We start from the raw sequence: 24,727 nt of genomic DNA, 5'->3' as shown, positions 1-24,727 counted from the left end.
TGTAATTTCCCGCCTGGGTGATGGCGGCTCCCGCGTGCGGGTTGTTGAGGTCAGCATCTGGCTGATATCATGGTTGGAGGCTGCAGCGGCCGGAGCCGGTTTTTGTGATTTGCGGCCCATCGGGAGTTCTGGTATGGCCCCTGTAACGTCCGCTGCCTGAGGGATCGTGTCCCAGTAGTCTCTGTCCCAGGAGGTGATGCGTGGCTGTCGCGGGAGTCCCGCTCGGTAGGCCCGAGGCGCCTTGTGCCGGGTTTCGTGCCCGACGGGCATAAAAAAGGCATCCACGGGTCCGGAATGTAAACCCCTATGCGAGGGTCTCTGTTCCGGCTCTGGTTGCTCACTAATGCGCCGTTTCTTGTCGATTTTTCGAGCAATGATCGAGGAGCTGGGTGAAATGGCGTCTGCTCCTGAACGCCGTTGGCTCCGCCCCCCAGGGTTTTTATTCTTAATGCCCAAGCGTACGACTATGCGCCTGTCAAGTAAGCTGTCAGGGAATTTATGTGTTCAAATTTCCAGTAAGTGTGTGAGAGCAAGAAAAAGCCAAATACATAGCATGATTCTGACGCTCTATGGCTTAAGGATGTAGGAGACCCTGAACCAAACCATTTACTAACTTATCAGTTTTACGGAGAGTTAAACAAGAACAAAGAAGTTGGTAAGTTTTTTTACACAGACCCCCTAACTTCAGTCCTTCACATGAAATATTTATCTCCCTATTACAGCAGTATGCATTAGGGGTGAGTATGGGCCAAAAATTTGGTTTGGTTCAAGACTTCGGCAATTCGAAATTTTGGCCCTTCCCTATCCCCAACCCCCAACCCTAACCCTAACCACCACAACCACTTATACATGTAGGGTTAGGGATAGATTCCTGTCATGATTCCCCTAATTTTCCCTCCCTCTCTTGTTTTGCCACTTTTCAGAATTCCAAAGCACTTCCATAATTCAGCAATTCGGAAGCATCCGAATGTCCGAATTGCCGTAACATTCGGAACGAAACCAATTGCACATGTCTAGTATGCATGACACTGAACTTTACAAATTCTTTCAAATTGGGATAGTCTGATATTCAAATACATAGACTATAAAGAGGGAGTAGGACAAGTAAGAATAGATAGCTCTAAAACTGGAATGAAAAGGATCACCACATTTTTAGAGAAATAGGGGAAACGAGAACAACCCATCTTTTATATTTTATATATTAGAGTATATTAACTGCCATTGGTGCCAACAGCCCTGTGTTGTTTTCGCAAGCTGGGTTAAGGACACATATACTACATATATATTGGACTTACACAGGATACTATTGGACTTGTTGGATATAAAATTGGGCATTCCCAGATATATATGTATATATTTTTTTCATTGTATTGCATTTTATCACTCAGTAAGGTTTTTAGCTCCTGGATATTTGCACTATATTACATGGTGTTCTCTTTTCCCCTTTACAAATTCTTTGTCCACTATTGGTCAACATCACAAATGTGTATATACAAAACCCCGTCTAAACATCATTCCAGTGTTGCTGCCTTTAATTCCACGGATTTCCTTGTCAAAAAACTGAAACGTCCATGAGGTGTATCAGGACACATTTTTTTGTATAAAGGCGTTCTAATACCTGGCTAGTTATCTGGGATGGGCGTTCCAATACCTGGAAACACAGTGGAAGCCATAAAGTGGCTATGTTTGTAAGTGAAGTGCTTTTTATGCCACTTTTAGTGGCATATATATTTGTAAGTGCATAGCATTATTTCTTTTATTTACATATTTGATGGTTTTACACTATGCCTGTTTCTTATATGTGTTTTAAGCATTCAGAATTTTTTGATGGCATTTAAATTTGTCTGCTATTTAATGAGGACTAGTCCATACTCTGTAACACTTAGAGAAAGCCTGTTATCTTTGGTGAAATGCATCAGTGTTTATTCTTTTTATGGTTTTCATCTTTATTTTCAATGCATTGAGTTATTTTTAACCATATCGGGACCTTCCTGATTTTATCCAGAAGATTGTATCCAGAAGATTCTGACATCCGATTCCTTGGGGGGGAACATACCACCCAAGCTATAAGGATTCGGCAAAACCCATTGATGCTCTCCACTATTGAGTATATCTCCTTTTATCACCTTTATTTATTTTACTACAGAGATCACTGTATATATTTTAGTATTTTATATATGTTGAATATCCTGGTGACCCTTTGCTGCTATACACCTGGGCACTGACAAGCGCAAATGCTGAATACCTCGAGATAGGGAGCTCATACCACACCAGCTACGAAACAACTATCAACCGTAAAGACTACCGCACGCAAGATCAAGATATTCCACAGATCCATAATCGGGGATTATACCTCCGAGCGCATATATTTGGAGCTAATTACTAGCTCCAAAAAAGTGTAAGTGCTTTTCCTTTTATTTACCTCACCAACTATCTGAAAATACTACTTCATACTTCGTTTTTGTCCCCTGTTTTCCATATTGTATTGTATTTTCCTGGTTGGAATTTTACACATGGACAGGGCCCTAAAATAGGAAATCACTCATTGAGTTCAGAGTTAGTAGGTGGCCTGATATTTTAAGAGTCTATAATATAGTATGATAACATATATGCTCCATAATGGCTGGAGAGTGATGGAAGTTGCATTCTGTAGTATCTCTAGTGTAAACATTAAATTAGGAGACTAACCATGATGGTTAGAGGTATTCTTTGTGGGAATAAGTCAAGGTTACAGTGCAGGATATACACCTCTATATTGTGTGCTGTGCTGACCACTGCATTATGGCATCACTGCGATGATGTAATAACCATATCTCATCACTAGAATTACTCACCATTGTGAAAGAGTTGTTTTGATATTAAGATATATATCAAATTGCTCGAGAACGCTCTTGTTTTCATACCTAATCTTTACCTGAAATTGGACATTAGAGGGCGCTACTTTTCGCAGGACTAAGTACCGAGGCAGCACAGGGCAGCCTGATGGCTGGATTATTGCCTTTCGTTGGGCTCCTGCTATGTACCCCAGTATTACTGCTGGCAGAAACACTGGGTAAGTGCTTGTGGAGTACGTGTGCAGATTGTGTGATACTTGTACTATTATCTAGTTTGACTGCCATTAGGATAATGTTATATGTCTAAATTAATGACATAGTTTCAGCTTGTTTCAATAGTTAGTAAGGTATACAATTTGGAGAAAAAGTGTAAATGTCTCTGAATGTAGTGTAGCGATGTACAATGGACTGTAAATATAGCAGGACGTTTACTGGAGCGAAGCAGTGGTCAGTGCATTGGGCTGTAGGAGGGAGTACAGTGTACCTGATTTCATTTACCCGTAGCTTTATATCAAGTTGTTTCTGTTACCAAGTAGGTGCGTACCTGGGGTATTTGTCAGCCCCCAAGAATCGTAACATTTAAAGGGACACTACAAGTACTATAACTACTACAACATACATAATAAAAAATGTTATAGGAGAAAAATGTTCAAAAATGGTTTCAAATGTCCTGAGAAACTGAGGAAAAGAAAATTAACTATACTGCGTTGACTTGTATGCTCCCCCTAGATAGGTGTCCTATTGGTAAAATATTTACTTTGTGTCTTATATTTACTAATTTATATCGCATACTGTTTCTTTTTTAGAGATCTACCCAGACTATATTTTGTCATTTGCCTTTAAACCATGTATTTATTGTTATTTATACTCTGTGATAACTTATATGCCCCATGTTGGCTGGAGAGTGATGGGAGTTGCATTCTATAGCCTCTCCAGTGTCTACATTAGGCTAGAATATTAATAACAATGGTTAGGGGTATTTTGTGTGTTAATGACTTAAGGTTACAGTGCCCTGACCAGTGCATTATGACATTACTGTGATGATGTAATATCTATCTCATCACTATAATTACTCGCCATTCTGAAGGAGCTTTTTGATATTAAGACATATATCGAACTGCTGGTGAACATTCAGGCATTGCTAAGATATTAGCGATAATTACTTATAATAATAATTAGGAAGCACTGTTATTCACAGGACTAAGGACTGAGACAGCACAGTACAGCCTAATGGCTGGATTATTGTCTTTCATTGGGCTCCTGCTATGTGCCCCTCTATCACTACTGGCAGAAACGTTGGGTGAGTACTGGTCGCTTTGCTATGCTGTTCAGCTCAATGCTGAGAGAGAACATGATTTAACCAGCACCGATTTATCTGGAATCGGGCTTCTCCTATGGCCTTTATGCTGAGTATGCGGGCAGCGAACATACAGATTGTGTGATACCTGTGCTACTATCTGATTTGACTGGTGTTGGGATAATGTTATCTGGTCTACTTACTAACATCCGAATCGCGTAACGAACGGGGCATAACCATCCAGTACGAGGCCATTCCTAAATCTGGACATTGGTCACAGTATGTAACAATTTCCAGATCAGGCATTTTAGGCTGAATTATGCCATTTGGATTTAATTTGGCTACAGTTTGGTTAGTGAATAACCCTCTCAGTGTCCCACGTTGCTGGTTAAAAAATGATGTGTCTAGTAGACCTTGGTGATGGTTTATGGTTATTCCCAGGATCCTGTAAAAAAATACACCATACATGGACAATATTGTTATGTGAGTCTGTATTATTTATAAGTGCGCAGTATACACCTTGTCCATTACAGGGTGACACCTCGGATATTCATTATTTTTTTCACAAGGGACTTTTCTCTGTTTCCTACAGTGGATGGATGTGGCCACGTGGTCATGAATGATGAGGGTGGAACTCTTACATCAAAGAACTACCCTGAAACATACCCTGACCACTCAGTTTGCCAGATTACCATCAGAGTGCAGAGCGGTAAACAGCTGTACATCAAAGTGGCTGATTTGGACCTGGATATTGACTCTGCATCTCTGAAAATCTACAAGGGTTCATCCACTGAGGAATATGGTGAGTCTCTATTAATTCTACAGTATGGTGGGATGGAAAGCAAATGCTGGGGATTTGGAACATGTACTGGTTTTATAAAATTGTCACAGTTCATTGGAAATCATTTTTTCAGATTAGGATTAAGTACCAGACGTGATCAGCAGCATTATAGAATACAGTTTATTACAGACGCTATACATACATATAAAATACAAATTACATTCTGCATCTCTAAGCTACTGACACTTCCATATATTATTTCAGTGAGTTACAGTGGAGATCTGAGCAAGGCAAAGACGGACATTTTCTTAGATGATAATACTGCCACCATTCGTTTTGAAAGTGGCCTCCACGTGTCTGGCCGAGGATTTCTGATTAATTATGCCAGCAGTGATCATCCAGGTACTGTGTCTACTAAACTGTGAATGTGTGTTACGAAGGATTCAGTTTGTGTCTCGGGGCTCCTTTGTACATGTCATGTCAATATTGTCCGTCACTGACAGTGAGAGCATTAAATTCATAATTCTTTGACAGTAGCTTCAAGATTGACCATACTCTGCAGGCATGAACACTACTGCTACATTACCTGCGGAGAAATGTGACCCGTGTTTGAGCTCTCGGCTATGGCTCTTACTGCTATAGAATGCTGCAAGTTAATTCGTTTTAAAGAAATACGGCTCTTAAGGTGTTAAAATACGTGTGCAGGAATCTCACCCTGCTCCTGTTTTTTATTGATAGATTTCATTACCTGCTTGACTCGCTGTGACTATAAAGAAGACCCAGAGTTCAGGTACGCTTGATTTGGCTAATTATACCTTCATAGAACATGTTGATGTTAAATAAAATGTGATCATAGAATATTGTAATACCTTTCTATTGGTCTGCAACAAGCGTTCTGAGATCCCTGTCTTTAGACTTTATGCTTGACAAAGAGGGGATCTCCTGAAAGCTTGACACTCCAAAAATGTCCAATAAAAACACAACGCTTATCTAATACTTTACAACAGGGCTACCCAACCCAGATCCCCAGATGTTGTAAAACTACAACTCCCATGATGCGTTGCATGCCTTTAGAATGCATTTACAATGACAAAGCATCATGGTAGTTGTAGTTCTACAACATCTGGGGATCTACCTGTTGGGCAAGCCTGCTTTACAAGAATTTGTTTTATGAGAAAATTATGGTAAATGCAGGGAATTATTCACCAACATTGAACTGAGGTGAATCGTCAATCAACCTTTAAAATTCAGGCAGTAAATCAGCTGAGCGGAGAGTGTATGTGAATTGGGGAATCTGAATTAGAATTCAATATGTCAGTGTGATAATATACCGGTGTATAGTACGAGTATTAAATGTAATCTCTTCTTCTGTGTTTTGATTACCCTTTGTACAGCACTGCGGAGTAAGTTAGCATTTTATAAACAATAACATTATTTCTACAATTTCAGTAACTATTGTCCAGCCGGCTGCTGGGATGTAGCTGGAAACGTATTTGGAGATGTGACTGATGGATACCAAGAGGTGTGTAAACTGAGCTGTGTGAACATTTCTTCCTAGTGCACATTTTCTTTTGGGCAAAGTATTAAATCAAAGCATTCGTGGTAATTCCTGCCCATAGTTCCATCTGACAGTGACTGGGTCCTGTGTAAAGTCCCCTCGCTTGTGGAGTTGGTGTATGATAGAAGTTGGTGGGGAGCTTGACTAACCTTTGGGGACTATCATGAGAAAAAACATCACCAATAGAATAGCACTAAACATTTCTACAAGGGCACTCTAACACCATAACCACCACAGCCCATTATAGTCCTTATGTTGGGAGTCTCCTTGTGCTGTGCCATCGTTACGATTTAGATTATTTTCACATGGTTAGATAGACACCCAGGTCTACACAGATATCAATAAAGTGGACATTTCTATTAATAGTGATCTCAACGTGGTGCTTTTTTGAATGGAATTCATTGGCTGAAAATGTCAGCTGGCACACTCGGTCAATGAATTAAGTCTAGATAGGGACACCATTGATATTTGTAAAGAGGAAGGTGACCCTGCTTTAGCTGTAATATATCTGTGAAGAGTATAGAACCCCGGGCGCGGAGCAGTCACTAATAAGCAGGGGGGGGGGGGGGAGTCCGTCCTGGGTCACAGACCTTCCTTCTTCCACCTGTCACTCTGCGTTAAGTGGGATTGTGGACCGCGGTAGAGGAGCTTCATTACCCTCTTCCCAATGAGAGAAAGCAGCTCTCCGCACGCAGGCCATGGAACAAATATCTGTTTTAGAAAATGTAGGCTGTTCCAGACATTATTATTATTTTCCTGAAAACTGATAAATTGTCAACAGAAACAAATGATCTACATCAGTTTTACCTCGCGTAGTAATAAGAAAGAATTATTGTCATCAGCTGATCTAACTCTCATCACTCCAGGCAGCCCAGCAGTGTCATTCACAGTATCTCAGTGGGAATTACAGCTATCGCATACTACGCGGTGTGATATTACACTGTGCGATATAGAATTTCAAAATATGATCTTTCCCATAAAATGCCAGTTATGTGAGGGATTAGTTACTTTAATTACCCAAACTAACACATCACACAGATAACAGGAGGGATCCAAGTATCAATACGTACTAATAAACTGACTTAAAGGACCACTCTAGTGCCAGGAAAGCATACTCGTTTTCCTGGCACTAGAGTGCCCTGAGGGTGCCCCCACCCTCAGGGACCCCCTCCCGCCCGGCTCTGGAAAGGGGAAAGGGGTAAAAACTTACCTTTTTCCAGCGCTGGGCGGGGAGCTCTCCTCCTCCTCTCCGCCTCCGTTCCTCCCCGTCGGCTGAATGCGCACGCGCGGCAAGAGCTGCGCGCGCATTCAGCCGGTCACATAGGAAAGCATTCATAATGCTTTCCTATGGACGCTTGCGTGCTCTCACTGTGATTTTCACAGTGAGAATCACGCAAGCGCCTCTAGCGGCTGTCAGTGAGACAGCCACTAGAGGAAATAGGGGAAGGCTTAACTAATTGATAAACATAGCAGTTTCTCTGAAACTGCTATGTTTATAAAACAATTAGTTAACCCTAGCTGGACCTGGCACCCAGACCACTTCATTAAGCTGAAGTGGTCTGGGTGCCTAGAGTGGTCCTTTAATTTCAAGGCATCTAAGTGCTTGTTTACTACCAATCTGTGTTAATATTACAGACGTTAATACATTTGACAGATATTAAGCTTTCTCTTTTTATTTCTTTGCAGTCGTCCTTCGTTTGCAAATCGGCTGTCCATGCCGGCGTTATCGCAGACAATCTGGGCGGTCAGGTTCTTATAACTCGATTACAACGCACATTCCAATTCAAAGGGATGGTGACCAGTCAGATTTTGCCAAAAGGGTAAGTTGGAATTATTGTGCTATTAAATAAATGATTATTTATACACAATATCCTTATTTAGAGCAGATTGTAAAATTCCTATTGGACAGGTGATGCTAGCTTCTCACTGATTGGTTGTGTGTGATTGATTAGCCGGAGAAGCCGGCCCGGCTACCCTAAGAGACCTAATGTGGGCTATAGAATCCTCCATGTTCATCATAGCCCATATGTTCATGCTACAGGGACACAATCCATATATATTTCATAACTAGAGGGCTGTCAAATCAAGTTCATTTATATTAACCCCTTAAAAAGAGAGGTTTAAATATACGGGTTTATATGATGACACACGTGAGGATTGAGTTTATTTATTTAATTGAACTTATTACTGCTGGACAATGCTTTTAAATATCTGAAAATAACAGCAAAGCACTCCCTGTAGTTTATTTTGATGCTTGTGCCAGACCTGTCCTGCTATAATAAAGGATGCGTTACCTACCTCAATTCTAAAAGGAGCTTTTTTAATTTGATTTATGTTTTTGCAGTGTCTCCGATTCAAATGTCCAGTTTATGTTCAACAATCCGGGTAAGAAAAATACCTTGTTAATGCCCGTAAAATGGGCTTAAAGAGACACTCTAAACTGCATGTGGACAATGTTTAATCTTTATATAAATACTGCATTACAAAATGTACAATAAAAGATAAGATACTGATCTTAAAGAAACACGGTAACGTTAGGAATATATATAACTATATGTATACAGTATGTATTCCTAGCAGTATATTGTCCCAGTCACAGCTTAGGTGGCCAGGGCAGCACTGCCAGGGTAAACAAAGGCTTTTTATTTATAATTTCTCCCTCGTAGCTCTGCTTTACTCAATGTAGCTCTAATTTCCGTAGGAAAGCAATGGGGCGCTAGTGCAAATGTGCAACAAAACGATACGCTGCACCAATCAGATGGTTTCTCTTAGACAATCTGATTATAACTGCACAGTGGGAACTTTGTGGGTTCTCGATCACCTCAGGGGGACTTAGCCACGAATGTTATGGAATGGTTTTCGGCATGAGGTGACCGTGCGGTTCCCAGACAACTTGGATCGCAGTTTTGAACCACTTTGAAATCTGCCAAGAGAGCGCTTTTTGGAGGGAAGGTGCCTCAGACTAAAGGGAGCAAATGCTACCTAAGAACCAGATGGACCATCCCGTATTGCGGCCTCAGGAGCTCAGGAGCTGACTGGCAAAAGCACCAAATGCCCTGAAACTATTTGGGGCATAGGACCATGTGTGCGGCCGGTCAGAACTTTAACACGGTGGCGTTTCCCCTACACTGCATGGGTTATTTAACAATGTATTATTTGTGGGGTTATTTTATGTTTTTATTATGTTTTGGGGTATTTTTATGGTTTAAATGTTTAGGTTTGCCTCTCTGTTCCTGGGAGATAAATAGCTTACCGATCTTTAACGCAATTATCTCCCAGGCCTAGAGATTGGCTGTGTTTGGATGCATTAAACAAGTTGACTCCCAGAACTATGTGTCGTCTAGTTACTGGGAGTTGAAGGGATATAATCACTGCTTAGCACCTTGTTCCAGCTCTTGGAGGATTCGGCGGTGAAAGTCCTTATAAGGACTAGAGCTCCCAGGACCGTGTGTCGTCCAGTCCTTGGGAGGGAATAGAGCTAGTCTCCTATCCTGCTCCAGGAGGACCCCAGTCAAGCCACAGCGACTGGGGCAGAAGCGCTGGGGTTTTACCTTGTTCCAGCTAGGAAGCGGTCCTTGGCAGAGATACCCAGTCAGGGTACAGGGAGCTCCGCTACAATGTAGTTTAGCTCTTGGCAGCAGTTCCATTAATTGGGCCACATTGATGGAACTACTGAACAAGTTGATAGCATCCACGGGAAGTTCTACACATGGAGTTATATACTTGGATCGCTCCATTCTGTGCATGCTATCAGCAATGGCTCGGGTTCTCTCACAGAGTATGTCAATAAAGGTAACTCATTTAAATGATTTAACTGGGAAGTAGAGAAAGCAGGCAAAAGTTCCATGTGTGCAAACAGTTATTTACTTGATCTTCTCCTCTGCAGGATACATTTCATCTACGAGTCCCACATGGACAGATACAAAAATGGGAGAGTTCACCAAAGACCAGATAGCTACTGATAAAAACAAAGCAGGTGAGGATCTCACATTAGTGTTGGGATATCACAGTTTTCCTTTTAAATGAGCACGACAAATAATAGTTACCAGCCACAGGCCTGGCTTTATAAAAGAACAAAAGATTTCATAAAGAGCACGTGGACTTGTTCATTCCAAAACTTAGTTCCAAGAAGCCAGATGTTCAGGAGGACTTAATACAGGCATACCCCACTTCTAAGTACACAATGGGACCAGAGCATGTATGTAAAACGAAAATGTACTTAAAGTGAAGCAATACCTTTTTTCACTTCCCAATGCATGTACTGCATTGCGATAGTCATTTACAGGAATAACTGATATACATAATGCATTGATAACTAAAATACATTTCAATGATCAATCTCAAGTTCCTCAGGGAACCATCAGTACTGTACAGTAATGCTGTAACGTGTTAGGGTCATGTTGAAAGCTTTTGCATTCAAAAATATTGTCAATTTCTGTGTCCTTCAGGGATATCCAAAATGTATTCAGAAGTGAATGTACACTGTTTGTATAAATCAAAAAGCCTTATAATGTACATTGTTTTATTCCACATGTCTCTCATTCGAAAGCTTGGGAAAGTTTGTAATGAGCTGTGACTCAAGTTGAGAATGACTACGGAAAGAACTGTACAGTATACTTACCTTTATTTCATAAGAGTAAGAACTGCTTGTAATGCTGTCAACAGACCCATAACTGGTTAAACATTGCTCAACCAACAGATGGCGCTGTGTATGAGACTACTCCTGCAACTATTTTTTCAGCGTTAACAACAGATTGTGCTGTGTATTTAAATACTGAACTGTATTTAGACAATTTCAGCCTGTATTAACATAGAGGCTCGCTGCAAAGCTTGCACGGGGACTCCGTGCATCAGCTCCGCCTCTTCGGCCATACTGCGGCTGTGCGGCGGCTGAATGTCCGTTCTCGCGAGGCACTTTAACGCACACTCGTGGGTATGTCCGTACTCACGAGTGTACGCAAAGTGAGGGTCCGCAAAGCGGGGTATGCCTGTACACAAAGTTCGATGTTTCTGTAGTGTCCTACCAGCAGAGGTCCCAGACAGTAAAACAAGAAATGACGCTTCTTGTTAGAATGAAAATCGATGATTTGCTTTTTGTAACATTTTTCACTGATTGTAAACTTTGTAATAATAAGTGAATTTCTAACATCATGTTTGTTTAATTCTAGGATTTCCAGTCTTTGTTCTTGTCATGGCAGTTACACCGATTGTGTTTCTAATTGGAGGAGTGATTACCATGTGTATGTTGCTAAGGTATGTGTTTCACCATATATAACAATATATGTAGAAATCACTGCATTACAGTGTTAAATAAAGAGATGGAGGTTTTAGTTTACCAGTTTGACGTGTTTACAATTGAAGTGACATTTTCTGACTGTAGTAACTTTTGCCCTGACGCCAAATAGTAAATGTTTCAAGCTGAAATACTGAAATAAACAGGAAATGCAATGTCATTTGGTATTTACTAATTGGTGTTGTGCTATCATAGATTTGAGACAACCTTTTTGTTTATTGTGGAAACGCTAATGACTCTAGTTGTATGGTCCCACTAAGCAAGTGGCATATTAAAGGGACACTATAGTCACCCAGACCACTTCAGCTCAATGAAGTGGTCATGGTGCAATGTCCCTCAGGATTTAACCCTTCAGATGCAAACAGAGCAGTTTCAGATAAACTGCTATGTTTACATTTGGGGTTAATCCAGCCTCTAGTGGCTGTCTTCTGGACAGCCACTAGAGGCGCATCTGCGATGCTGGAGGCATATTATGCCTCCATCGCGCAGAGCGTCCATAGGAAAGCATTGATAAATACTTTCCTATTGACAGTTTGAATGCGCGCGCGGCACTTGCAGCGCATGTGCATTCGGCTCTGCTGACGTTGGCAGAGGGAGCTGACGTCGGCGGGGGAGGAGAGGTCACCAGCGCCGAGGGTGCCCGCCGCTGGAATAAGGTAAGCAGCTAAAGGGGTTTTAACCCCTTCAGCGCCACGGGGTGGGGGCACCCTCAGGGCACTATAGTGTCAGGAAAACTGCTATGTTTTCCTGACACTATAGTGATCCTTTAATCTTTCTGTGCCAGAGTGGAGATATGGGAAATACACCTCTCTCCTCTGCAGCACTGAAAGTGATATAAAACAGTTTAAACAGTTTTATAAGAGGTTATAAAACAGATCCCATATGCTACCACACATTGAGATAGCCAGTCACGTCTCTGAGTTGTCATCAATTAGTTTAATAAATAATAATTCTGGGGTTTGTTCACATTTTGTGCCAATGAGGACGGCAATGCATCGAGCTGCTACAAACTGTAAAACTGAATGGGTCAATGGTGGGTTCTCAAAGACTTGTATTTTATTTAAACTATTTTGCCACAATTATAGCTACAAACAGCAATGGATCTGTTAGCAGCTTTAATTTAAAGGCTTTACGTTATCAGTTATGGTTCAGGCATAACTAATATAGTGATAGCCAGAAATATTCAAATATCATTACTTTTCATTATCTTTATTTTAAATGAGGACTAAAAGTGGTAAAGGTAGTAAGTGCCTAAAGCGAATATGTTGGGAAATCGCAAAAAAACATTTTTTGCACATATCTGGAAATTACAACGTTTACGATTTTACAGGCTCTTTTGAACTACTTGGAGGACTACCAGACACTTTTCACGTTTACCACATTATAAAGCATTGCTCCTTTGACACTTAAACGTGGAAATCGGTGTTTTAATTTTTTTGGCACTTACATCGTTTACCACTTTTAGTCTTTGATTATCAATCCAGACTGACTAAGAGCTCAGAAACATAAAACAAGTTGGATCTGTGTTAGGGTTGATCAGCAGACAAGAAACTAAACTGGGAATTGCAAAATTGGGGGAAAAAATAGCTGAATTGGAACATGTATCCCACTCAGCTATTTGTCCAGCTCGGCTGTATTGTGCTTGAAAGTACGATTCTTGGGTCAATTCCCAGACTAGTGAATAACACTCAATCACTAAATTTGATTTATAAACCACCAGATGGTCCTTGGCTCACAGCCCTGACACAAATAGATCCATTTTTTATGTTTATAAACATAGGTGGCAGAAAGCACATTTTCTTTCCTTTCCTGTTGAAAGCCAACAGATCCTTCGTAGATATTGATCAGTGCATATCTATTTTATCACATGTGGACTATTGTGTTTATAAGGTAATACTATGTACACAATGCTTTGGAAATGTACCATGCTTCAGAGTAAGGGCAGTTGACTAGCTGCATTGATGAATGCTGATAATTTAAATGTGAATTTTCATTATTTATAGGAAAAGAAGAGACTCTGGTGATGACATAGAAACAGGTAAGTACAGATTATGTGTAATGTTGCTCTTGTCTGGACAAAGATTACAGAAAAAGATCAAATATATTGTCTGTTTCCTGCAGGAGTCTGTATGCAACTAAAGTCATTTGGAAGAAAGGAATTGACAGAATCTAATCTCAGCTACGAGAATGAGGATAAAAAGTATAAAAGGCCAACACCACATGTCTCTCTTCTGGATCCTCAATATTCTCATCATCTCCCCATGATTGATCCTGGCTTCCTGATAAGAAAGGCGCCCACCACCAAGTACATAGACAAAGTGATCAAGGATTCTTGTGGAAGTGGGAAGACTGAGAGCCTCGCTCATAATCAGTCAAGTTACAGTAGCCATGACAATGCAACGTGTGTCACGTCCTCTGTGCCTCAATATGAAAAGCCATGCTTAGAAGACGATGCAAAAAGAAAACCAGTATATACTGACTACAGATTCCCTTCAGATTATCCTAGTCGTCATCACCATCTTCCCATTGATTATTGCCAACTTCAATGTCCTCAATATCATCTTCTTCATCATCTTCCTCAATGGCATCATCCTCATCCCCATTTTCATGATCATCCCTCCCATCTTTATGATTTTTATCCCCAAATTCCTGTTCGTCCTCTTTCTCCAACTCATCATCATGATGTCCACTAGTTCAGAGACCAGATGTGATAATTCCCCCCCCCCCCCACGAGTTCAGTAGATCTCCCGTGACATAGATACACAAGTGTACATACCAACTGACTAGTGTGACCACTGAACATTGAATACAATAAAGATGAATATTTGCATTACTTGTGGCGTTTTGAACAGTATTAGTGTGAAAGAGCAAAACACTATATAAAAAGAACTAGGATTGGTGCAATCCAGTCTTTGGAAGGTGGGATGAAGGAAAAAAAAAAACATAACTCAAAATAAAACAACTTATAATAATAAAAAGATATCTTGTATCCATTCCCCAGACACCTAATTAGTCACATTGTATATACACTAAAGCACACTTTGTTTCACTTTATCTCACACATTATATTGCTTTAAGGCAACCTAATGTTTGTCCTCTTTTTATTGGTGTATTTAGCACCCATTTGTAGTCACTACTCCATTTTCCTGTACTTGGTTACTAGTAATAGCTGATGTCCTGGGAGGCTATAAGCTTTCTAAAGAGATTGATTTTAAGGCATTTCTTAAATGATTGAAGACTAGGGGAGAGTCTGATGGCGGTAGGCAGGCTATTTCATAGAAAGGGAGCCGCCCGCGAGAAGTCCTGCAAGCGTGAGTTGGCCGTACGGGTGTGAGCAGCGGACAGGAGAAGGTCACGGGCAGAGCGGAGAGACCGAGAAGGGGCATACCTATGGATCTGTGAAGAGATATAAAAGGAGAATTGTTCAGTGCTTTATATATATGGGTTAGCACTTTGAATTGACTCCTATAGGATATAAGAAGCCAATGTAAGGACTGACAGAGGTGTGAGGTGTGAGAGAACCGACTAGAGAGGAAAATCAGTCTGGCAGCAGCATTCATTACAGACTGTAGCGGGGCAATACGGCTATTGGGAAGACCAATTAGGAGAGAGTTACAATAATCCATGCGGGTAATTACTAGAGCATGGACAAGCTCCTTGGTAGTATCTTGCATAAGAACTATGTTTTTAGGATGGAATCTACAGGATTTGGCAACATACTGGATGTGAGTCTCAAAGGTGAGGCCAGAATCAAGTATGATGCCATGACAGCGCGCTTGCAATGATGGACTTATGTGGATACCACTAACTTGAAGGGAGAGGAGGAAAGACAAGGAGATCAGTTTAGAGCGAATGAGTTTCAGAAAGCGGGTGGACATCTAGCCAGAGATGGAAGAAAGGCAAGCATTCCCCATTGCAGGACGGCAGGGGAAAGGTCCAGGGAGGAGAGATATATCTGGGTGTCATCAGCATACAGGTAGTAGTGGAATCCAAATGAGGTAATAAGTGTGCCAAGAGAGACAGTATAATGAGAAATTAGAAGGGGACAAAGTACAGAGCCCTGGGGGACTCCAACAGAGACAGGACAAAGGGAGGAAGTATCATTAGAAAAGGAGACACTGAATGAGCGTTGGGAGAGATAAGAGGAAAACCACGAGAGGACAGAGTCACAGAGACAGAGTGATTGAAGAGAAGAAGGAGAGCATGATCAACTGTGTCAAAGGCAGCCAAGAGGTCAAAAAAAATTAGTATGACATAGGGGCCTTTGGATTTAGCTGCAATTAGGTCGTTAGTAACTTTGATAAGAGCAGTCTCAGTAGAGTGGAGAGGGCGGAAGCCAGATTGAAGTAAGTCAAGGAGAGAGTTGGAATTGAGGAAGTGAGACATATGGGTAAAGACAAGTCTTTCCAGAAGCTTTGAGGAAAAAGGGAGCAGGGATATCGGACGATAGTTAGAGTGGGAGGACGGGTCAGGAGATGTTTTTTATGATAGGTACTACAGTGGCATGTTTAAGGTCAGCAGGGACAACGCCAGAAGAGAGAGAGAGCAGTTTCAGATGTGTGTTAAGGAAGGTACAAGACAAGGGGAGAGAGATCTGATAAGAAACAAAGTAAATCAGTTGGGAAATTTACACATTGCAAAATTACCGTATATACTCGAGTATAAGTCGAGGTTTTCAGCACATTTCTTGTGCTGAAAAACCCCAGCTCGACTTATACTCGAGTCAATGTCTGTATTATGGCAATTTACATTGCCATAATACAGACTGGGGGCAGGGCCGGTGCAAGGATTTTTGGCTACACAGGCGAAGATTAATTTTGCCGCCCCCCCACACTTGAATAAGATGTATCTTTAGCGGTGTCTCATATCCAGCCTTTTGAAATCCCCATGTAGTGTATTGTACCCCCCTTTAGTGTGTCTTACACCCCCTTGTATGTCTCTTACAACCCCCATGTGTATCTCCTTCCCCCCCAGCCCATTTGTGTGTCTTTCTTTCCCACAGCCCTTTTCTGTGGGTCTCTCCCCTCAGCCTGTATTTTGTGTGTCCCTCTTCCCATCAGGCTCCTTTGTGTAACTTTTCCCTCCCAAGCCATATAGACATAGATATATAGCTACACACACATACAGGCACATAGTCACAGAAATATGCAGGCACACAATCAAACAAACTGTCAGGATCGGGACAGGGATCCAACACGCAAAGTACAAACAGGTACAGGGTACGTATACCGGTCCTTAGAATGGCCGGGCTAACGTACAGAGAGTATAGAGAATGGTCAGAGACAAGCCGAGGTCGAGGGAACGAGAAGACAGGTAAGCGAGGAACAAGCCGGGTCAAGGATAACGGAGGTAAACAGAGTAAGGAAACAAGCCGGGTAGAAACCAAAAGGATAACTGAGAAACACCAGAGCACTGTGTGACTAGACAGGCTAGAACCACGACAGGGCAATGAGCAACAGGGCGAAGTATGTTTAAATACCCTGGCTAGAGAGGATAGACACGCCTCCGACGAAACCTGATTAGTCTGTCTCGGACTGAGTGACAGGTCGTTCCGGATTGGCGTGATGACGTCGGCCTCCGGGCACCATGCTACAAAAGGAAGAGACTCCCTCGCGGCCGGCGTTTGTGTGACCGGGTCGACCGCGAGGAACAGAGGAAACATGGCGTCCGGACGGATGAACGTCTAAGTCTCTACCTCTCTCGGAGGTAGAGACTTCAGGTACCCTGACAGTACCCCCCCCCTCAGATACGCCCACCGGGCGGAAAGAACCGGGACGAGATGGAAAGCGAGAGTGATACGCCCTGCGGAGACGAGGAGCATGAACATCCTCCTGAGGTACCCAACTCCTCTCCTCAGGACCGTATCCCTTCCAATCGACCAGATATTGTACATTCCCCCGGGAGATACGAGAATCAATAATAGAGTTAACCTCATACTCCTCCTGACCCTCCACCTGAACAGGACAAGGAGGGGCTGTTGTGGAGGAGAACCTGTTACAAATAAGAGGTTTCAGCAACGACACATGAAACGAGTTAGGGATGCGTAAGGTATCAGGAAGAGCTAGACGATACGCAACTGGATTGATACGAGACAACACCCTGTAAGGTCCAATATAACGGGGAGCGAACTTCATGGAGGGCACCTTTAAACGGATGTTCCTCGTGCTCAACCATACCCTATCACCCGGAACAAAGAGCGGAGCCGCCCTTCTACGTTTATCAGCATGTTTCTTAACCAGCATAGAATTGTGCGTAAGGATTTGCCGAGTTTGATCCCACAACTTCCTCAAATTAGCAACATGAACATCAACCGACGGCACCCCCTGGGAAGGAGAAGCCGAAGGAAGAATAGACGGGTGAAAGCCATAATTCATGAAGAAGGGGCTTGAATGAGTAGAATCGCAAACGAGATTGTTGTGTGCAAACTCTGCCCAAGGAATCAAACCGACCCAATCATCCTGGTGTTCGGAAACAAAACATCGCAAATATTGTTCAATTTTCTGGTTGGTACGTTCAGCAGCTCCATTAGACTGAGGGTGATAGGCAGAAGAAAAGTTCAATTTGATACCAAGTTGCGAACAGAAGGACCTCCAAAAACGGGAAATAAATTGGGAACCTCTGTCAGACACAATTTGAGAGGGTATCCCATGTAGGCGAAAAATCTCCCTAGCGAATATCTCGGCCAATTCGGGAGAAGATGGAAGTTTAGGCAGAGGAATGAAGTGTGCCATCTTAGTGAATCTGTCAACCACGGTGAGGATAACAGTCTGTTTTTTAGAGATAGGTAGATCGACAATAAAGTCCATGGCCAAGCAGGACCACGGCTTCTCTGGAACTTCTAAGGGGTGCAGGAATCCACAAGGAAGCGTATGAGGTTGTTTGGTCTTAGTACAAACCTCACATGCAGCGATGAAATCTTTAGTATCCCTACGTAAAGCAGGCCACCAGAAATCCTTAGAGATCAACGCAAAAGTCTTGCGAATACCAGGATGTCCCGCCATCTTGCTGTTATGGAAACACTGCAACAGTTCCAGTTGAAGAGCAGGAGGAACGAAATGTCGACCCACAGGAGTCTGTCTAGGTGCTAAATGTTGTAGCTTAACGATCTCGGCCAGTAACGGAGAATGAATCCTGAGATTCGTATTAGCAACAATATTGCATTTCGGAACTATAGAGGAAAGGACCGGCTCAGGTACAGTAGAAGGTTCATACTGGCGAGATAAGGCATCGGCTTTAGAATTTTTTGAACCAGGTCTATAAGTCAGCACATAGTTGAAGTGAGTCAGGAATAAGGACCAACGAGCCTGCCTAGAGGACAGGCGCTTAGCCTCCCCAATGTAGGACAAGTTCTTGTGGTCCGTCAGGATAGTAATAGGGTGTAAGGTTCCCTCTAATAAATGTCTCCATTCCTTTAAGGCTTTAATGACTGCTAAGAGTTCTCTGTCGCCGATGTCATATCTGCTCTCAGGGCCCGAAAGTTTCTTAGAAAAAAAACCACATGGGTGCAATGGTTTATCTACCCCCAATCTTTGTGACAGAACCGCCCCTACTCCTGTCTCAGAGGCATCGACCTCGAGCAGGAACGGTAAGGTCGTATCCGGATGGACTAGTATTGGAGCAGAAGCAAAAAGTTCTTTGAGACTCTTGAAAGCAGCTAGAGCATCAGTAGACCATGTCTTAGTATCCGCCCCTTGTTTGGTCATATTGGTGATGGGCGCAATAATAGACGAGTAGCCCTTAATGAAGCGTCTATAATAATTAGAGAAGCCAATAAATCTCTGAATAGCTTTGAGTCCCTGAGGCAATGGCCAATCTAAAATAGACTGGAGTTTGTCAGGATCCATCTTAAAGCCCTCCCCAGAAATCACGTATCCAAGAAAGTCTATCTGGGTCTGGTCAAAACTGCATTTCTCAAGTTTACAGTACAAACCGTGTTGTAAAAGTTTGTGTAATACCTGTCTGACTTGTCGATGGTGGGTCTCAATCTCTTTAGAGTGTATGAGTATGTCATCCAGGTAGACAATAACACAATCATGTTGAAATTCCCTAAGAACTTCGTTAATCAAATCTTGGAAAACTGCAGGTGCGTTACAGAGACCAAAAGGCATGACCGTATACTCATAATGACCATAGCGGGTATTAAACGCTGTCTTCCACTCATGGCCTTGCTGAATTCTCACCAAGTTGTACGCCCCTCTGAGGTCCAACTTGGTGAAAATCTTAGAGCCCTTTAACCGATCAAAGAGTTCTGTAATCAAGGGGATAGGATAGGCATTCCTGATGGTTATTTTATTCAACCCTCGATAATCGATACAAGGTCTGAGTGACCCATCCTTCTTCTTAACAAAAAAGAACCCAGCCCCGGCAGGAGATGAGGATCTCCTGATAAATCCCTTGTCTAAATTCTCCTGAATATACTCCTCTAAAACAGCATTCTCTTTAGTGGATAGAGGATATACATTGCCCCTAGGAGGCATGGTACCAGGTAATAGGTTAATTTTACAATCAAAGGACCTGTGTGGAGGTAGAGTATCAGCGTTCTTTTTATCGAATACTGCCTTTAAGTCCATGTACAAAGGAGGTATCTGTCTCTCTTTAGGCTGGGTAGTAGTGTCAGGTGTGTAAATTACAGCCAAAGGGGATACCTTCCGTAAACACCTCTCCTGACAACCCTGACCCCACGAGAGTATCTCCCCTAACTCCCAATCGATAGTAGGGTTATGTCTCTTTAACCATGGATACCCCAGGACTATGGGAACGGAAGGGGACGAAATAAGCATAAGAGATATACTCTCCTCGTGTAAGATACCAACAGACAGGCTCATGGATATAGTCTCACGAGTAATAACAGGCTCGAGTAGTGGTCTACCATCGATGGCCTCAACGGCCAAGGGGGTCTCTCTTAACTGGGAAGGAATAGTGTGCTTAGTGGCAAAGGCTTGATCGATAAAATTCTCAGCAGCGCCGGAATCTATCAATGCCACGGTCTTAAGTACTTCCTTCTTCCATGTTAAAGAAACTGGTAGTAAAAGCCTGTGATTTTTGTAATTATGCGTAGAGGACAAAATAGAAACACCCAAGGCCTGTCCTCTAGAGAAACTTAGGTGCGGGCGTTTCCCGAGCGAACAGGACAATTCAGGCGTAAATGACCTCTGACACCACAATACATACACAATCCCTCCCTTCTCCTGTACAGTCTCTCCTCTTCTGAGAGATGAGTATTGCCTATCTGCATAGGTTCAGGAATTAGTGAGGTATTGGACTCAGGACTTAGAAATGCAGGTGCTAATTTAAAGGCAGGTCTTAGGTTCCTCTCTCGAGTGTTCTGTCTTTCTCTTATACGTTCATCAATACGAGAAATGAACGAAATTAAGTCCTCTAAATTCTCTGGTAGCTCCCTAGTAGCAATTTCGTCAAGGATAACATCTGATAACCCGTTCAAGAATACATCCATATAAGCCTGTTCATTCCACTTAACTTCTGACGCCAGAGACCTGAACTCTAGTGCATAATCCACTAATGTTCGGTTCTCCTGTCTCAGGCGCAACAGTAATCTGGCTGCATTGACCTTTCTACCAGGGGGGTCAAAAGTTCTTCTAAAAGCAGCTACAAAGGCAGTATAATTGTATACCAACGGGTTATCGTTCTCCCATAATGGGTTAGCCCATCTCAGAGCTTTCTCAATGAGTAAGGTGATAATAAACCCAACCTTTGCCCTATCGGTAGGATAGGAGCGAGGTTGCAATTCAAAGTGAATGCTGATCTGGTTTAAAAAACCACGACACTTCTCAGGTGACCCACCATAACGTACAGGTGGAGTAACACGGGAAGAGGCACCTACAGTAGCTACCTCTAGGCCTGAACCTACAGAGGAAATAGGAGTAGGACGCGTCTCCTCTGGAGGATTATTAGCACGAGACAACAATGCCTGTAGTGCTAAGGCCATTTGGTCCATTCTGTGTTCCATGGCGTCAAACCTGGAATCAGAGGAACCAACCTGACTGTTTGTACCTGCAGGATCCATTGGCCCTGTCGTAATGTCAGGATCGGGACAGGGATCCAACACGCAAAGTACAAACAGGTACAGGGTACGTATACCGGTCCTTAGAATGGCCGGGCTAACGTACAGAGAGTATAGAGAATGGTCAGAGACAAGCCGAGGTCGAGGGAACGAGAAGACAGGTAAGCGAGGAACAAGCCGGGTCAAGGATAACGGAGGTAAACAGAGTAAGGAAACAAGCCGGGTAGAAACCAAAAGGATAACTGAGAAACACCAGAGCACTGTGTGACTAGACAGGCTAGAACCACGACAGGGCAATGAGCAACAGGGCGAAGTATGTTTAAATACCCTGGCTAGAGAGGATAGACACGCCTCCGACGAAACCTGATTAGTCTGTCTCGGACTGAGTGACAGGTCGTTCCGGATTGGCGTGATGACGTCGGCCTCCGGGCACCATGCTACAAAAGGAAGAGACTCCCTCGCGGCCGGCGTTTGTGTGACCGGGTCGACCGCGAGGAACAGAGGAAACATGGCGTCCGGACGGATGAACGTCTAAGTCTCTACCTCTCTCGGAGGTAGAGACTTCAGGTACCCTGACACAAACACAGCCATACAGGCACACAGTCATACAATCAACACATACAGGTACACAGACATACAGTCATACAGACACACACACAGATACATGCAGACACTGGCATATAGATAAATAAAGACACAGTTATACAAACACAGACATACAGAGACATGAAGATGCAGGCATACAGAGACATACAGACACAGGCATACAGTGACATTCAGAAACACACGGACACAGTCATATAGAGACATACAGACACAAACATACATACACTTTCATACACAGACAGACATAGTCATACAGAGACATGCAGACAGGTATACAGAGCAGGGGCAGATCCAGAGCCTAATCTTGGGTGGGGGGGGGGGTGGTAGTGAGTTTTAGTGGGGTAATAGGGGCTCTAATTAAGGAGTTACGGGCTGTAGTAGGGGGACAGGGGCTGTAGTTGAGAGTTAGGGGCTGTAATTGGGAGCTTAGGAAATGTAGTGGGGAATTGGGGCTGTAGTAGGGGGTTAGGGACTGAAGTAGGTTGATGGCTGCAAGTGGGAACAGGGGCTGTAGTGTGGGGGATATGGGCAGCAATTGGGGGAGAGGGGCTGTAGTGGGGGTAAGGACTGTAGTAAGGGAATAGGGGCTGTACTGGAGTTATGGGGTAAAAGGGAGTGGAAGGGATGTGAAGTAAGGGAGTTAGAGGCTGTAGAAGGGAGTATAGGGGCTGTGGTGGGAGCAAAGGGGCAATGTGGTTGGAAACGGGCAGCATGGTGGGAAACAGGGGCAGTAGAGGGGGACACAGGGGCAGTATGGTGTGGGCACAGGGTGTAACGAGGGACACTGAGGCAATAAAGTGGTGTCACAGGGACAGTATAGTAGGGGTAAATGGGAAGTAGAGGGGGGACAGGGGCTGTTGAGGCGGGTAGAGGAAGTAGAGGGGGGAGACAGGGGCAGTAGAGGCGTGTGAAAGGGGGGCAGAGGCAGGGGCTGTAGAGGGAAATAGAGGAGGCACAGGGGATAAAGAGGGGGGCACAAAAGCAATAGGGGGCATGGGCAGTATAGTGGGGACAGGGGCTGTAGAGGGGGGCATGGGCTGTATAGGGGCGCATGGGCAGTATGGTGGGGCAGAGGCTTTAGAGGGAAAGAGGGGCTGTAGACAGGGCAGGGGCTGTAGAGGGAAATAGAGGAGCTGTAGAGGGGCAGTATGGTGGGGCAGGGGTTATGGAGGGAAATAGAGGTGCTGTAGGGTGGCACAGGGAGCAGTAGAGGAGGACAGGGTCAGTATGGTGGGGGCAGGGGCTATAGAGGTGCTGTAGAGGGGCACATGGGGCAGTATGGTGGGGCAGGGGCTATAGAGGGACGTAGAGGGAACATGGGCAGTATGGTGGGGGCAGGGTCTATAGAGGGAAATAGAAGTGCTGGAGAGGGGCACATGGGGCAGTAGAGTGGGGACAGAGGCTATAGAGGGGCTGTTAAGGGGCAGGGGTAGTATGGTGGGGCAGGGGCTATAGAGGGGCTGTTAAGGGGCAGGGGTAGTATGGTGGGGCAGTTTGGTGGGGCAGGGGCTGTAGAGGGGGCAGGGGCTATAGAGGGGGCAGGGGCAGTATAGTGGGGCAGGAGCATAGAGGGGCTGTAGAGGGGGCAGGGGCAGTATGGTGGGGCAGGGGCTATAGAGGGACATAGAGGGGGCAGTATGGTGGGGGCAGGGGCTATAGAGGGAAATAGAAGTGCTGTAGAGGGGCACATGGGGCAGTAGAGGGGGCAGGGGCACTATGGTGGGGCAGGGGCTATTGAGGGGCTGTAAAGGGGGCAGGGGTAGTATGGTGGGGCAGTTTGAAGGGGCAGGGGCTGTAGAGGGGGCAGGGGCAGTATGGTGGGGGCAGGGGTAGTATGGTGGGGCAGGGGCTATAGAGGTGGCAGGGGAGTATGGTGGTGGCAGGGAGAGTATGGTGGGGGCAGGGGGAGTATGGTGGGGGCAGGGGGGAGTATGGTGGGGGCAGGGGTAGTATGGTGGGGGCAGGGGTAGTATGGTGGGGCAGGGGTAGTATGGTGGGGGCAGAATAGCGGGGGCAGGGGCAGTATAGCGGGGGCAGGGGCAATATAGTGGGGGCAGGGGTAGTATAGTGGGGGCAGGGGCTTTAAAGGGGGCAGTATGGTGGGGCAGGGGCTATTGAGGGGCTGTAAAGGGGGCAGGGGTAGTATGGTGGGGCAGTTTGGAGGGGCAGGGGCTGTAGAGGGGGCAGGAGCAGTATGTACGGTGGGGGCAGGGGCTATAGAGGTGGCAGGGACTATGGTGGGGCAGGGGAGTATGGTGGGATCAGGGAGAGTATGGTGGGGGCAGGGAGAGTATGGTGGGGGCAGGGAGAGTATGGTGGGGGCAGGGGGAGTATGGT

General features: G+C 44.1%; 1 protein-coding gene across 1 annotated transcript; it reads left to right on the top strand.

Moving 5' to 3' along the window:
* Nucleotides 1-373: 373 nt before the first annotated feature.
* LOC134585828 (discoidin, CUB and LCCL domain-containing protein 1-like) lies at nt 374-14,456 on the top strand. The gene is made up of 11 exons (XM_063441304.1): nt 374-479; nt 4,724-4,933; nt 5,177-5,314; nt 5,651-5,702; nt 6,362-6,434; nt 8,157-8,290; nt 8,815-8,855; nt 10,357-10,446; nt 11,639-11,723; nt 13,767-13,801; nt 13,885-14,456. The coding sequence occupies exons 1-11, from the start codon at nt 374-376 to the stop codon at nt 14,454-14,456; spliced, it is 1,536 nt and encodes a 511-aa protein (XP_063297374.1).
* The last annotated feature ends 10,271 nt before the right edge of the window (nt 14,457-24,727 follow it).

The sequence above is a fragment of the Pelobates fuscus genome, chromosome 1 (assembly GCF_036172605.1).
Source record: "Pelobates fuscus isolate aPelFus1 chromosome 1, aPelFus1.pri, whole genome shotgun sequence".
NCBI classification, from domain to species: Eukaryota; Metazoa; Chordata; class Amphibia; order Anura; family Pelobatidae; genus Pelobates; species Pelobates fuscus.
This window is presented reverse-complemented; position numbering and strand designations above follow the sequence as displayed.